Genomic DNA, 12,872 nt, shown 5'->3' with positions numbered 1-12,872 from the left:
CATAAATTTTTGGGATTGATAATCTCCTAAGAAAACCTAGATAGAAAAATGCAAATTTACAACCAATAACCTTGATGAACGGCCTTGTGATGCAGTCGAGGGTAACGAGTTGTTGAATCAATTTATGGCACAAATTCAAATCAACCACACAACTTATTTTTTAAGTACGACTCTGATATCTTTTGGTCTACCTTAAGTACTAACTCTTTGTGTTCAAAGCAATAAAACTATTACCAGTTATCACAAGTGGTCTAGCTGACTGCTATGATATAATACGACATATGGAGATTTTATTCATATTCCGTGCTATGCCTACTCTTATACTATAAAGTATAAAAGCTTGAAAAATTTGATGAAACTAGTACACAGCCATAAGTGATGATAACGTTGACTACATTAATATGCAAAAACCGTAATTAGTATTGCATTTGATAAATCATTCATCGTATCAAAACATTCATTAGCGTTTTGCTGAATCCAAACCAAGAAAAGTCTCATGTGTTTGAATGAACATGCTTGTCAAGAAACGCGCCTTAGCCAAGTTACTAAAGCTTACACTGACGGATTCAGCAGCTGCGTACCTCTCGCTGAGATCCACTACTTCTTTCAAAGCCGAGTTTGATGCACTATTTCTTCTTACTTAAAAGCTATGTTCCTCTTACCATTCTATACTTGATGTAAAGAAACTAGAGACACCATTACAAAAAAGTCTGATTTTATTTGGAAATAAATAGTATACAAGGATTTGTGGATATAATTGGTGTTATACTGTTATTCATTGTTTACCAAGTATCGTGGAGAAGACATCTCTCATGTGCGAAGTAGATTCCAAAGTAACACTAGACTTGGCACGCCAAGCAATGTGTTGGTCGGGACGGACTAAAATAGATCCTCTCTCTGACATTTTACATATACTCCACCACGAAGTTCCTTCATCATCTTGTCTTTTAACTTCCATAACATCGGCATAATTTTCCCATGGAGCTAATGCTGATTTGCTGTCCCTTTCAACACCCTCTTCGCTACTAGGCCAGGCCACGCATACCTTGACATTAGCGATAAACTCTTTTGCCACTTTAAATGTAGCACAAGCTAGCTCATAGGACTCTTGTAATGGTGATATTATTAGTAGAAACTCCACTTTCTCTGTAGAAACAAGGTCCAGAGTAGAAACAACAATCTCTTTTGTGGAACCTGACAGGATTCTCACATGCATGTGAGGCAGTCTTGAACCTGGTTCAGCACAAGGAACATAGTCTCTTCTACGACCACTTGGTACTTTAGGATCTTCAGACTTGTTATCAGGAACAATGGCTCCTTTTAAATACCTCAACAGTAAACACAGTAACTTCTGTTACTCCAACTCTAAATTTACATATCTTTTGTTCAAATATAATGCAAGAAGCACAATGGTTCGAAACATTCAAGACCACAATGTCATGAAACCACTGATATTAGTTGACAAAAGCAGCCAGCCCTAGTTTCTTCATTTTTTTCTAATTCTTGGTGTACTACTCAGACTAAAGTGAGAATTCTACAGTTTCAAAATGATGATGCTACCTGAAACCAAGATCCTCGGCAGGAAACTGTAGTTGAAGGCTTTTTCCTCCATCAAAGATACTCTTTAGTCTGCTCAGTCTCTGATTTCCCAGCGGATTGCTCTCATTTAACAGAGATTCTGAAAGCTGTGCACGACCTAGTGCAAAGACATTATCCAAAATTGCCTTTTGCAGCCCAGTTGGAAGGATGGAACCGACCGTTTTGTTTATAAACCTATGAACTACAACAACATAGGAGATATTATTGCTACAACCTAATTATGAAGCTTTAAACAGAGCAAGAGATAAGCTAGATCTAGTTTACCTGAGTTTGCAACTGTTGGGTCAAGGCCTAGCGCCGTAGGAACCGCCATGGCTGCTCTGAAGTTGTGAACACTGAGTGAAGTATTGAAAAGGGCAATCTAGCAGTCACAATAAGATGCTTGTAAGTGAATCAACTTAAGAAGAAAGGATGGCAAGAAAAAGTTTAGAAAAGACAAATACCATACCGGCCTACGTTCTGTTTCATAGGTATTAAGAATTGAAGATTTTGCAGAACCCTGAAAAAGAGCTGCTATTTTCCATGCAAGATTGTGAGCATCCTGAATTCCAGTGTTCATTCCTGCAAACATCATGTAATTTTCTATCAGAATATTATACAAGACTGCTGATTGAAAGTACATCATATCGAACTAATTCCTGAGGCTTGTCATTGCTCGAATCATAAAACTTCAAAAAAGAAACTGATAACAAGGGTCCTTTAAGATCAACGTTTAACTTTGCGGCATTCCTTGGTATCATAATATCTCATTCGACGATATCTCCAATAATAATAGTACAACAATGGAGATTATGGATATCTTCCAAATATATAACCATCATACACGACAAAACTGTCAAAGAAGTAGCATATGGTTCACTTTTTGAGAAGAATTTGAACACTTACCAAAACCTCCAGCAGGAGGGAACCGGTGAGCAGCATCACCAGCAAGTATCACTCTATTCTCACAGCACATGAATTTCTCAGCGACTTCAGCATGCATGACCCATGGCTTAATATCAGCTACATCCAAGTCTGAAAGCTCATGTCCCACCAAATTGAATATCAACATCTTGCACATCTAAAAGAAAAAAACTGTTCAGGGAAAAATGACAAACAAAATCGCATTCGAAATTGGTCACAGTTGGGATGGAAATAAAGAGCCACACAAGCATACAGATAAATGAGTGTGACAAGTAAAAGTCCTTTTTTTTGTTTGATGATAGTAAAATCCCACACAAGCATACAGATAAATGAGTGTGACAAGTAAAAGTCCTTTTTTTTTGTTTGATGATAGTAAAATCCACTCTTCTCTAGGTGATAATAGTAAATACCTCGGGACTGAAATCAGATAGACTCTGCTGAGGTGGATAGTATGGAATCTGCAATAAAAAGAAATGAATACATGCCAGCTATGGTATATAACACTAATTAAACTGAGATTTGGGTCTGTAGCTACCTGCAAAACAAATTCTCCTTGTTGAAGATCATGGGCAACGAGAACTCCTATACCTTCAGTGTTGAAAATGAAAAATAGCATCCCTGGTCTGCGAATCATCAGATACTCACCGAGCTCTCTGCTCATAAAATGGATACTAACAAGCTTTTGTAGATCTCTTTCCCCTCGCATTTCTATTTTGGTGAGCTTCCTTACAGCACTCCCAGCACCATCAGCACCAACCAGTAGACTACATTGAACGTTTCTTTTCATATGCTTGCCTCCTCCGAGAAAAGAAACAGTTGCTGTAACACTATCCTTATTAACATCAATCCCCACACACTCATGACCCATGAGAATTTGCCTCGCAATCACAGAGTCAAGCTCAAGACCATCTAACTCTTTGCGACTTCGAACATGAAAGCCGAGGTGTTCCAATCGCTTAAGCATCAAGTTCGTCAACTTGTACTGGGAGAAGTGAGCAACAGAAGCCGGGCTGACAGCTTTCTCGAAATCTATTATTAACACCAAAAGGACTTTTTTGAAAACTCTGCATATTTCCGCAACTACACTAGTTCTATGAGAACTATTTGCACAAGAAAATTGTATGGAAGAACACACCTTGAGGCTGCATGTGGTCCACTGTGCCAAGAGTTGAACCGGAGAGGGAAGTGCAGTATATAAATTTCCTCCAAAAATCTACAGGAGGTTGTGATCTTTCGATTTCCTCAGCTAATCCATCCAATTCACGGAATATCTAAGTATATGAAAAGAGAAAAACTAAGGTTCCAAAAACCCAGGACCACCAAAAACAAAATTAGCCAAAGGGAACACAAAAAAAAAAATCCAACCTCCATAGATCGGTTGTTGATAAAATGTGCTTGTGGATGTTTAGAGAAGCATGTGGCTTTGTCCACAACAGCACATTTCACCCCTATCATAAAAGGTGAGAATCTAGTTCGATCAAAGACGTGAACTCAAAATTACTAATGTAAGTTAAAGCTCAAATGAAAAGCTGGAGAAAACTGTACCTAGCTTGGTGAGAAGGATGGATAAAACGAGACCCACGGGTCCAGCGCCGACGATCAGAACAGGAAGCTTAGCATCTTCCCCATGAAATGAATTTGTGTTTGAAAGGTCCTTGCTTTGGAAGTGCCTCACTGGATACACTCTGACCCTCGAATAGTTTCTGCTTATCTGTGTAACCCTCTTGATCATCCCTAGCATCGCCATGGTCGAAAAGCTAAACCCTAAACCCTGAAAATTGTTTGTAAGGGTAAACTCTAATTTAGTCCCTAAAACACAAATTTAGAAGAAGTAGAAGACTCTCAGACTCTACAGACTCTCACGAAAGGAATCTAATTTCGTTCTTACGAGTTCATACAAGGTTACAGCGACGACAAGGACGCCGGGACAGAGACGATGGAGACGCCGGGAAGGTGATGGTGATGGTGATGGTGGGATAAATGCTGGTGGGAGCGATTGATCGCTGCGACTGGTCGCCAGGTTGTTCGTTTTGTTATCATTGCGACTGAAATTTTTTTAAATCATTTACTATTTGATATATAAATTGAAAATAAAGTAAAAAAAAAAAAAAAAATACAAAAAAGTTATAAAATTAAATTATTTCAAGCAAAATAAAGAGAGTGAGGACAATAGCTTAAGAAAGACTCCAGACTAGATTCTCATGGACAGACAAGTCATGAACAGACAAGACATGAAGAGCAACCGAACAAGAACTAGATTCTCATGGACAGACAAGTCATGAGGAACAAGAACGTGTAGTGTACAATAAAACATTACACACGATCACAATTATTACAAGCCTCATTAATAAATAGCTCAAGCCTCAAAGGTAATATGCAATTTTACATGAAACATATTTTTTTGATAATATGATGTGATTATGGATAGCATTAAGAAGATAGAGCATGAACCAGAGCTGGAACTTAAAGAAGCTAAGCTCGTGGCTGAGGAGAAGTACCTTGGAGGGAAGGATAACCAACTAGGAGAGGAGGATAAGCTTGTAGCCGAGGATGCTCTTGTCATACCAACTCGTACAATGACTCGTTCAAGAGCTAAAATGTTTAACGAAGCTGTTGGAGGATTACTTAATCAGATTCGGAGCCAACACGGTCAAGACATCAAGTATGAAGGAAAAGCTTGTCAAACCACTTTGTTTTTGATCCAAGCTAAGTGATTCAACAATGGGAAAAGTGTCATGTTGTACTCTTTTTCCCTTGTCAAGTTTTGTCCCACTGGATTTTCTTGACAAGGTTTTTAATGAGGCAGCTGTTTCACTTCACCAGTGCCCATTTGTTGAATCAAGAAGCCCAAGGCCCTTTAAGCATTAATAGCCATGTCCAAGGAGAGGATAAGGGTCAATCTATCTTTCAAATTTTAAGTTTTAAATTTATTTCTTTGTATTTTCGAGACAGCCGTGTAACTTGTTCCAAGTAGGCCTGGGCGTTCGGATATCGGATCGGGTTCGGTTCGGATTTTTCGGTTTTCGGATTTTTTGGATATTGATTCTAACATCCATTCGAATATTTATAAAATTCGGTTCGGTTTCGGTTTGGATATTTCGGATTTCGGTTCGGTTTGGATATAATTGTGATAATTAAATTTTAACCAAAATTTATTAGATTCGGTTTTATTCGGATATTTTTAAATCCAATTATACTCAAATAATCCATACTATCCAAGTATATATAAAAAATAGAAATGATGCAAATGACAAGTTCAAAGAACCAACTAACATAATACCATAACAATATATAAAATTGAAGCATAAAACTGTGTCGATGCATAAAAGCTTTAAATAAACCAAACTAAACCATAAATTCCTAATGAAAAAGTAGCAAAATTCAGTGACATCCTAAATCAATTAAAAATAATTTTAAATCCGATATGCAGCAAACGTATATATCCTAAAGATATTAAAGTATATATTGTATATATCCTAAAGATATTAAAGTATATATTATAAGTTCGGTTATATATGGATATCTATTGGATATCGGTTCGGATCGGGTTTAATCCGATATCCAAAAATAATGAAAGCTAACAACCGATCGGTTATTTTTCCAATATCGGTTCGGTTTTAATCCAATTTTTTCTGTTCGGTTCGGTTCGGATTTTCGGATTCGGATTTTATGCCCAGGCATAGTTCCAAGGCTTGTTCTTTCTTTTCTTTATATACCCCCTTGTAATCTCTTTGAGGAGAACTTTTCTTTTTGTCAAAAATCTTTTCTCTAAGGAGATCTTTTAGTTGTTGTGTATATCCAGTTTTTCTCTTGTTGGTGTGTATATCCAGCAAAACCCTTAGCTTCTTTGGTGCATATATCCAAAGGATCTAAGTTCGGTATCGTGAAGCTATCTGCAAGCATCTTGTGATATCCATCGACCATTCAACTTCTATTCCGCACCACGGCTTTCCAGCCAAATCTATCCTTGCTCAACTTAAGAGTGTCGAATCTTAGGGAAATTCTCATCATAATAATAGTTTTAAATCATAAATCAAACATGTATTTATCAAACTCTCTTTTAGTATGAAATCATTTTTATGATGTTTAAAACTATTATTATCAAAAAAATATGTTTCATATAAAATTGCATATTACCTTTGAGGCTTGAGCTATTTATTAATCCCTTACGTAGTACGGGTTGAAATACTAGTACCATATAAATCTATATAATAAATGGGTTTAAAAGGATCTGTTTTTTTCAATGTACCCATTTATTGAATGGGGGTACATGCCCATTTTAACATCACTAGCTATGGAGGATTTCTCCAAAGTTTTTTTTTCTTTTCTTTTTTTTGTAATTATCACTGCCAATTTAAAATTTCTTCGTCCAAGTAAAGTAATGATTAATGAACATCCAAATTCAGAATTTCTCATAAATTTTGCAACTATATATTTTTTTAAAAATGTGAAATTATTATTAACCAACAAGTGGTTGAAATTTCAGATAATTTGGGACAATCGTCCCGGAAATATTTTATTAGACCATGTACAGCGGTGTATCGTCCCAGAAAAAAAAAGTTTAATTTTTTTTTAATATATGTTGCCATTTTTTAATTTGTTTGTTGGCTTTTCCAAGTATTGTTCTTCCTTTGAAAATTTAAAATTTGGTACTTTCTTATTATAATCCCAATTTTGTAGTCAACCTATGAAAGAGATGTCTGTAATTCCTACTGTTCCAGAATTGTAGTTTTGCTTTCTGTATTCTCAACGAATTTGGATAACAGTTTGTAAAGAGTGATGGTGCATTCGATAAGCTAGGATATATTGTATGTCGTCATTACATATTATATGTTATTAGATTAGTGATTTACAGATATTTCTTCATTATCATTATTATAAAAGTTACATCCGCTAAGCAATAAGAGAGAAGATCGATGACATATATATAAATTTGAGACATATTTACATGCAAATTCATAATGTTAAATTTTTCAATCATATTTTGCTAACAATATGTTATCATCCACAATCTTTGGTATGTTTCAAGCTGAATCCAAACTAGTTGATAGGAACCAAGAATAGACACTATAAATTTTCAAAAGGTCTCATCTGTTTAATTTGCATGAACATGCTTGTCAAGAAACGCCTTAGCCAAGTTACTAAAGCTTACACTGACTGATTCAGCAGCTCCGTACCTCTCGATGAGATCCACCACTTCTTCTTTCAAAATCTGTTCTCTTGTTGCTCTGTTATAGTCACACATGTAGTACAAAGCCCCAAGCGCGTAATTCACCTATTAGAAAACAAACAGTTTTGAGTTTCCATCTAAAACACCAGAGACACATTAATAATGAGGGAGAGAAACATGTGTTCTTACAGTGTTTCGTACAGGACTTGATAAACATTTGATTATAAGAGGAGTTCCATCAGCTTGTACAATGGTAGCAACATTGTTTGGCTCTGCACAACAAGAGAAAAGAGTATTTGGTATTGATGATCAGTAATTGCAATTATGGCAGCAACAAGAAACAGTTTAGTATGAGAGTATGTATATTCGTATATTCCATGCTTTTTACCGGCACAAGCGTTGCATATTCCTCCTATTCCAAATTCCACAAGCTTCTCATTTGGCTCTGTTAGACAGTCTATGAATAGCTCCAAGACATTTAGCTGCGAGAGTAGTACACCACTAACGTTTCATAGTGAGAGATTCAAGTGTTGGGGGGGTATTTGGATTCTCCATGGAAAACGATAGAACATGAGCATACTCGAGGTTTACCTGACGTAAAATAGTGTAGTTGTAAGGGTCATATGCAAAATTCCCCAAGTTTGCTACAATTCTCTCCTTTGTTTCTGCAGGTGCAAAACACTAATCGTGTTGATGATATAACTTGACAAAACTAAGGAACAAAACTAGAGATATACTAGATTAGGCTTGCTAAATCTATATACTAATCTAAAGTGAGGACAAAAATTTGCCATTAAGGCAGGAGCATTGGTAAATGTTGGACAATCTACACAACTCTGCAAAATATAAGACTTAAACTGCTAAAAGCTATGAAGCCTAATAGCCTATGATCATACACTCCAGCATAGTTGATCGAACTTAAACTATGTGCCGATAAAGTAATGTTTATCTATACCTAAGTTTCCTAACAATCCATATGAAGCCGCATCACAGTCCTCAAAATCATACTACAAATCAATCAGCAATGCATGATAATTCAACTTTTCACACACATAAATATGTCAATAGACATATTAATCACAAGAAAGCACCAAAGACAAACTTATGCAAACAATACTTTCTTACTTATGGTCAACTAAAACCAAACTACATGATACCTTCATCAGTTGCATTTTGAAATTGACTCACAAGCTCCTGCAATTTAACAAGAAGACAAACTTACCTCCTCCAAAAATGCTTCTCACAGGGACAAAACCAAAACACATGTATTTTTTTTCACTTTCAGACATACTATAACACTAGGTTCTTGAAGAAATCATTAAACTACAAAGAGAAAGATTCTTGAAAAAGGACCTGTAGATATTGAAGCCTTGGTGTTCCATGTTTGCCAGTACGTTCTTCTTGTCTTTCATTATTTGTAAACATTTCTCAACAACTCCTATCTTAAATTCTCTTCTGCAATTTCAAAATCAAAGTATACAGAATCACTGATCACAACTATATAAAATAACATAAAACCAAGAAATCGCAAAAGAGAAACAGAGTGATTTCGAGAGAAACAGTAGAAGTCTCGAGACACGGTGAAGCGGCAAGGCCTATGTATTCGAGTCTCCGGAGTGGGGAGAGAAGGAGATGCGCGGCGAGGAACGGCGAGGATTATCAGCAAATATATTTTGGGCCCGTAACGATTAGAAGACTGGGCCTTCTAAAACTGGCCCAATGTTTACTTATCTAACCTGAGAGATAATAAAACCCACTTGATATGTAATAAAATCCAAACATAAATATCGAAATGTGAGTCCTAGCTGGATTAATCTAAAGAACCCTAGAATCTCATAAATCCTAGCTAGACTAATCTATGTCAAATTTCATAACAGCGACAAGTCGGACGATTACGAACGGAACGATGTCCATCAGAGTCACAGTTGCTTGCGATTATGAAACGAACATAACCACTGCTATGTATATGGAAAGACGACCAAGTGAGTGAGCGAACAATTTCTCAAATTGAAAATTTTGTTGGTGTTTTGTTTTCCAAAGCATGTAATAAATAAATGGGCCAAACAAAGCCCATTATCAATTCTAAATCAATAAATTGTAGCCTTATACTTTGTCCCTCATGTTTAATCTTTTTGTGGTAAAGATATTTTCGTTATAAATTATGTTAAACCAAGATCAATAAACATATAGCTTTTAATTTTGTCAAGAATTTTCCAATCATTCAGCTTCATTTTTAATTTTGACTTTTTTGGATAAGGAACCCTTTCAACGACTATAGTTTGGTTCAATTTCACATACAAAGATATTTCACTTAAAGTAATATCTTTTTTTTGTCGACTTAAAAAAATATCTACTTTTTTGTTCTTTTTTTTTTCTTGTCAATGCTGAAGTAAATATCAACCCATTGAATAAAGTGATTTAATAATTAAAATACTGAACTTTTCTTTAAAATTCACTAAATAAATAGTCGGTTGATAATAAAATAAAATAAAAAATGTGTTTCAAGAAATTCATTTTATCATAAAGGAAGAAAAAAAGCAACAAAAATACATGAACCAAGAACTTGTTAGTGGCCATTACACAAGTATTTTACTGGTACAAGTTTTTCTTATCTAAAGAATATTTCAGATTCGTAAGATCTAAAAATAATAAATAATGTAAAACTTTATTGAAGGAAAAAAAAAAAAACATAAACTCTCTATAGCTTAAATAAATAAAACACCGAACGAGAAAACGAGTGGGCAAGAAATTTTTGGTAATAAAAAAAAAAAAAAAAAAAAAATCGAGTGGCGTACAATTACAAACCATTCATCTTCTTATCCTTCTTCTTCTTCTATCTCTCTAACCTTAACGTAACGCCACGTGTATGACTTTTGGAACAACCCAGAGGACAACGCTTTTTGTTGCTGACTTGGCAAAAAAGTGCAGAGCTTTACTCTTTCAGACAGTTGTACCAAAAATATTTCTAATTTGGATTTTTTTTTTTTTTTTGTAAGACTTTGAAAAAGATATTTTAATTTTACAATTTTTGTCCTTCACATAAATTAATAATCAATTTTTAATTTAAATGGTAATGAAAGTGACGGCTACTGGATTTTAAATATCTCTTTCTACTTTAAGAACAAACGCTCGTGTATGTTTTTGTTTAGGTACTCGCTTTCTTTGCCACATACTTTTTTTGGTCAAAAAGAGAGCACTCCAAACCAAAGAATATGTATTATATATGTATGATCTGTCGTCATTACTCATTACTAAACCTAATTTTAATTCATGATGATTACTCTAACTCTCTAAGGGTTCTTTTTAGTCTTGAGTTTTTGTCCTTAATTATATATATTGTTCTTATAATGCTGGAATAAATGGACAATGAAAATGCCATAGAGATATTTGTTAATTTTGTATTTAACTAGATAACATACCTTGACCAAAACAATTTTGGTTGTTTATTTAGTAAATAATTATAAACTTACCAAAATAATTTCATATTATAGTTATATATTAAGCTTAGAAGTTTTAAAATCTTTCACTCACACGGCAAAGATTAATTATTTTTGAGAATTATTTCTGGAAAAAACATAAACGGTAGATTGTAGTAATTTTTGAAAGAAATGTAAAATTTTTCACTCACATGTAAAAAAATTGTTATTTTCAAAAAATTTCAAGCAAAAAAAACAATTTAAATAAATTACATATAATAGTCATTTATGATAGAAACTTCAATGTTATAAACAAAAACAAAATAAACAAAGACAGAAAAATAATTCGCTCTTTTTCTTATACAATATGTATAATTATATATTTTTTAGGTAACATATTTATAAAATTTGGACTGCTTATTATAAGCTCAAGAATGCTCTGTTGTATTTCATCATAATAATGTTCATATATTTATACAAGAGATGAGTCGGCTACAGATCGTATAATCTAGTCTCTAACGCCAGTTTGACAATTAAATACAGAATTGTCCGTAGAGAAAGGGCATTTGTAAGCATGTCTGCCAATTGATCCTTTGTCCGAACATGAGGAGTTGATTGTACCATTCAATGACAGCATCACACACAAAACATATTGAAGTGGATTTTCATTTTGTACGATTCGTGAAGGTTTGAGCGATATTTGTGTTAGTTAGTTAAATGATTAAAAATCTCAAATGTCACTAAAAATTTAGCATTACTATTGAGTGATATATCACTTAGTTATTTTTATTACATTTAAATATTTATTATATAAGGAAGAAGGAAGAAGATTTGCTTAAGTACTGCACGTTGCTAATAATAATCTACTAATACATGAAAAAGGGAATTAAATTTAGATTTATTAGTAGCATTTACAAATTAATTTTAGTGGATTTTTAAGTAAGTCAAAACTAAATATAAATATCAATACATGTTTATTTTAAATAGGCTACTAAAAGACAATGAAACTAATTTTTAGTTAAAATTATAATGATTTATCTGGTTAAACAAACTCGATTCAATTTTTTCTTATAAGCATTCTTAAAACATTTGAAATTACTCATATCAGTTGTTTTATTTTCATGTTTAAGAAAAAAAATAGTTTTCAAACCTATGTGAGCAATATAAAAAAAACTAACAATACAGTAGGGGAAAAACTATTTGAATCTATATTATATTTCATAACGTACTTAAAATGTTCTAATATGCTTTTCGATTATTAGGAGACACCGAGACACTAACTCATCTATTACAATTAAGATACACTATTTTCGCGATATTTTTCAGAGAATGTACAAAACAATTAAATTGTTAAAGTCTCGAAGAATGAAGCATTATTTATTGAGAATAATAAGATTCCAAAAAAATATATTTAAATGTTGAAGGACTTAATTTTGTTTAGAACTAACATTTCTTGACAACATATGTCTATCTTTGTCATGATTGTCTACTTTTACCATTACATACAGTTATGGCTGTATTTCAATTTTTTTTTTGCAGGATCTGTTATTGGTGTAACGGTTTAAATCGTTTAATATCAATTATTTTGTTTAAAGTGGAAAAGACACCTTTCATCTATGTAAGATGAAATATAGCAATGAAAATTGAGTCAACGTTAAAAATTTTTAAAAGAGACTTTAAGTAAGAAATCTAACTAGATAAGTAAAAACAATTGATAGTTAGTATGTGATAAAAATATTGCAATTAGTCGATCATAATATTGGAAAAGTATTGAATAATGTTAC

At 33.6% G+C, this 12,872-nt stretch overlaps 2 protein-coding genes across 3 annotated transcripts; both read right to left on the bottom strand.

Moving 5' to 3' along the window:
• Window positions 1-698: 698 nt before the first annotated feature.
• Window positions 699-4,504, bottom strand: LOC17881038 (putative polyketide hydroxylase). 2 transcript variants are annotated; one of them, XM_023778962.1, is made up of 11 exons: window positions 4,401-4,504; window positions 4,048-4,273; window positions 3,868-3,950; window positions 3,638-3,773; window positions 3,038-3,531; window positions 2,913-2,960; window positions 2,485-2,659; window positions 2,048-2,160; window positions 1,864-1,960; window positions 1,561-1,780; window positions 699-1,328 (listed from the first exon to the last, which is right to left on the bottom strand). In XM_023778962.1, the coding sequence occupies exons 2-11, from the start codon at window positions 4,247-4,249 to the stop codon at window positions 776-778; spliced, it is 2,121 nt and encodes a 706-aa protein (XP_023634730.1). In that variant the 5' UTR covers window positions 4,250-4,273; window positions 4,401-4,504; the 3' UTR covers window positions 699-775. The 2 variants fall into 2 exon arrangements, with proteins under 2 accessions (XP_023634730.1, XP_006282862.1); XM_006282800.2 differs by having other exon boundaries at window positions 4,391-4,503.
• Window positions 4,505-7,426: 2,922 nt separating this feature from the next.
• On the bottom strand, window positions 7,427-9,313 carry LOC17879976 (armadillo repeat-containing protein 7). The gene is made up of 7 exons (XM_023779021.1): window positions 9,233-9,313; window positions 9,026-9,127; window positions 8,830-8,866; window positions 8,264-8,337; window positions 8,061-8,154; window positions 7,862-7,944; window positions 7,427-7,777 (listed from the first exon to the last, which is right to left on the bottom strand). Exons 2-7 carry the CDS (start codon window positions 9,095-9,097, stop codon window positions 7,598-7,600), a joined length of 540 nt encoding a protein of 179 aa, XP_023634789.1. The 5' UTR covers window positions 9,098-9,127; window positions 9,233-9,313; the 3' UTR covers window positions 7,427-7,597.
• Between the last annotated feature and the right edge of the window lie 3,559 nt (window positions 9,314-12,872).

Source organism: Capsella rubella, unplaced genomic scaffold, assembly GCF_000375325.1.
Source record: "Capsella rubella cultivar Monte Gargano unplaced genomic scaffold, Caprub1_0 scaffold_7, whole genome shotgun sequence".
NCBI classification, from domain to species: domain Eukaryota; kingdom Viridiplantae; phylum Streptophyta; class Magnoliopsida; order Brassicales; family Brassicaceae; genus Capsella; species Capsella rubella.
The sequence above is the reverse complement of the archived record's forward strand: the minus strand, read 5'-3'. Positions and strand labels throughout refer to the sequence as shown.

Coding starts and splice junctions, on each gene's coding strand:
- LOC17881038 (XM_023778962.1), bottom strand. CDS start 4,249: ATGGCGATGCTAGGGATGATCAAGAGGGTTACACAGATAAGCAGAAAC. Junction 2,660..2,912: donor TATCTGATTTCAGTCCCGAG/GTATTTACTATT, acceptor TTTTTCTTTTAG/ATGTGCAAGATGTTGATATT. Junction 1,961..2,047: donor ATGAAACAGAACGTAGGCCG/GTATGGTATTTG, acceptor TGTGACTGCTAG/ATTGCCCTTTTCAATACTTC.
- LOC17879976 (XM_023779021.1), bottom strand. CDS start 9,097: ATGTTTACAAATAATGAAAGACAAGAAGAACGTACTGGCAAACATGGA. Junction 8,867..9,025: donor CAAGGCTTCAATATCTACAG/GTCCTTTTTCAA, acceptor GTTAAATTGCAG/GAGCTTGTGAGTCAATTTCA. Junction 7,778..7,861: donor CAAGTCCTGTACGAAACACT/GTAAGAACACAT, acceptor GTTTTCTAATAG/GTGAATTACGCGCTTGGGGC.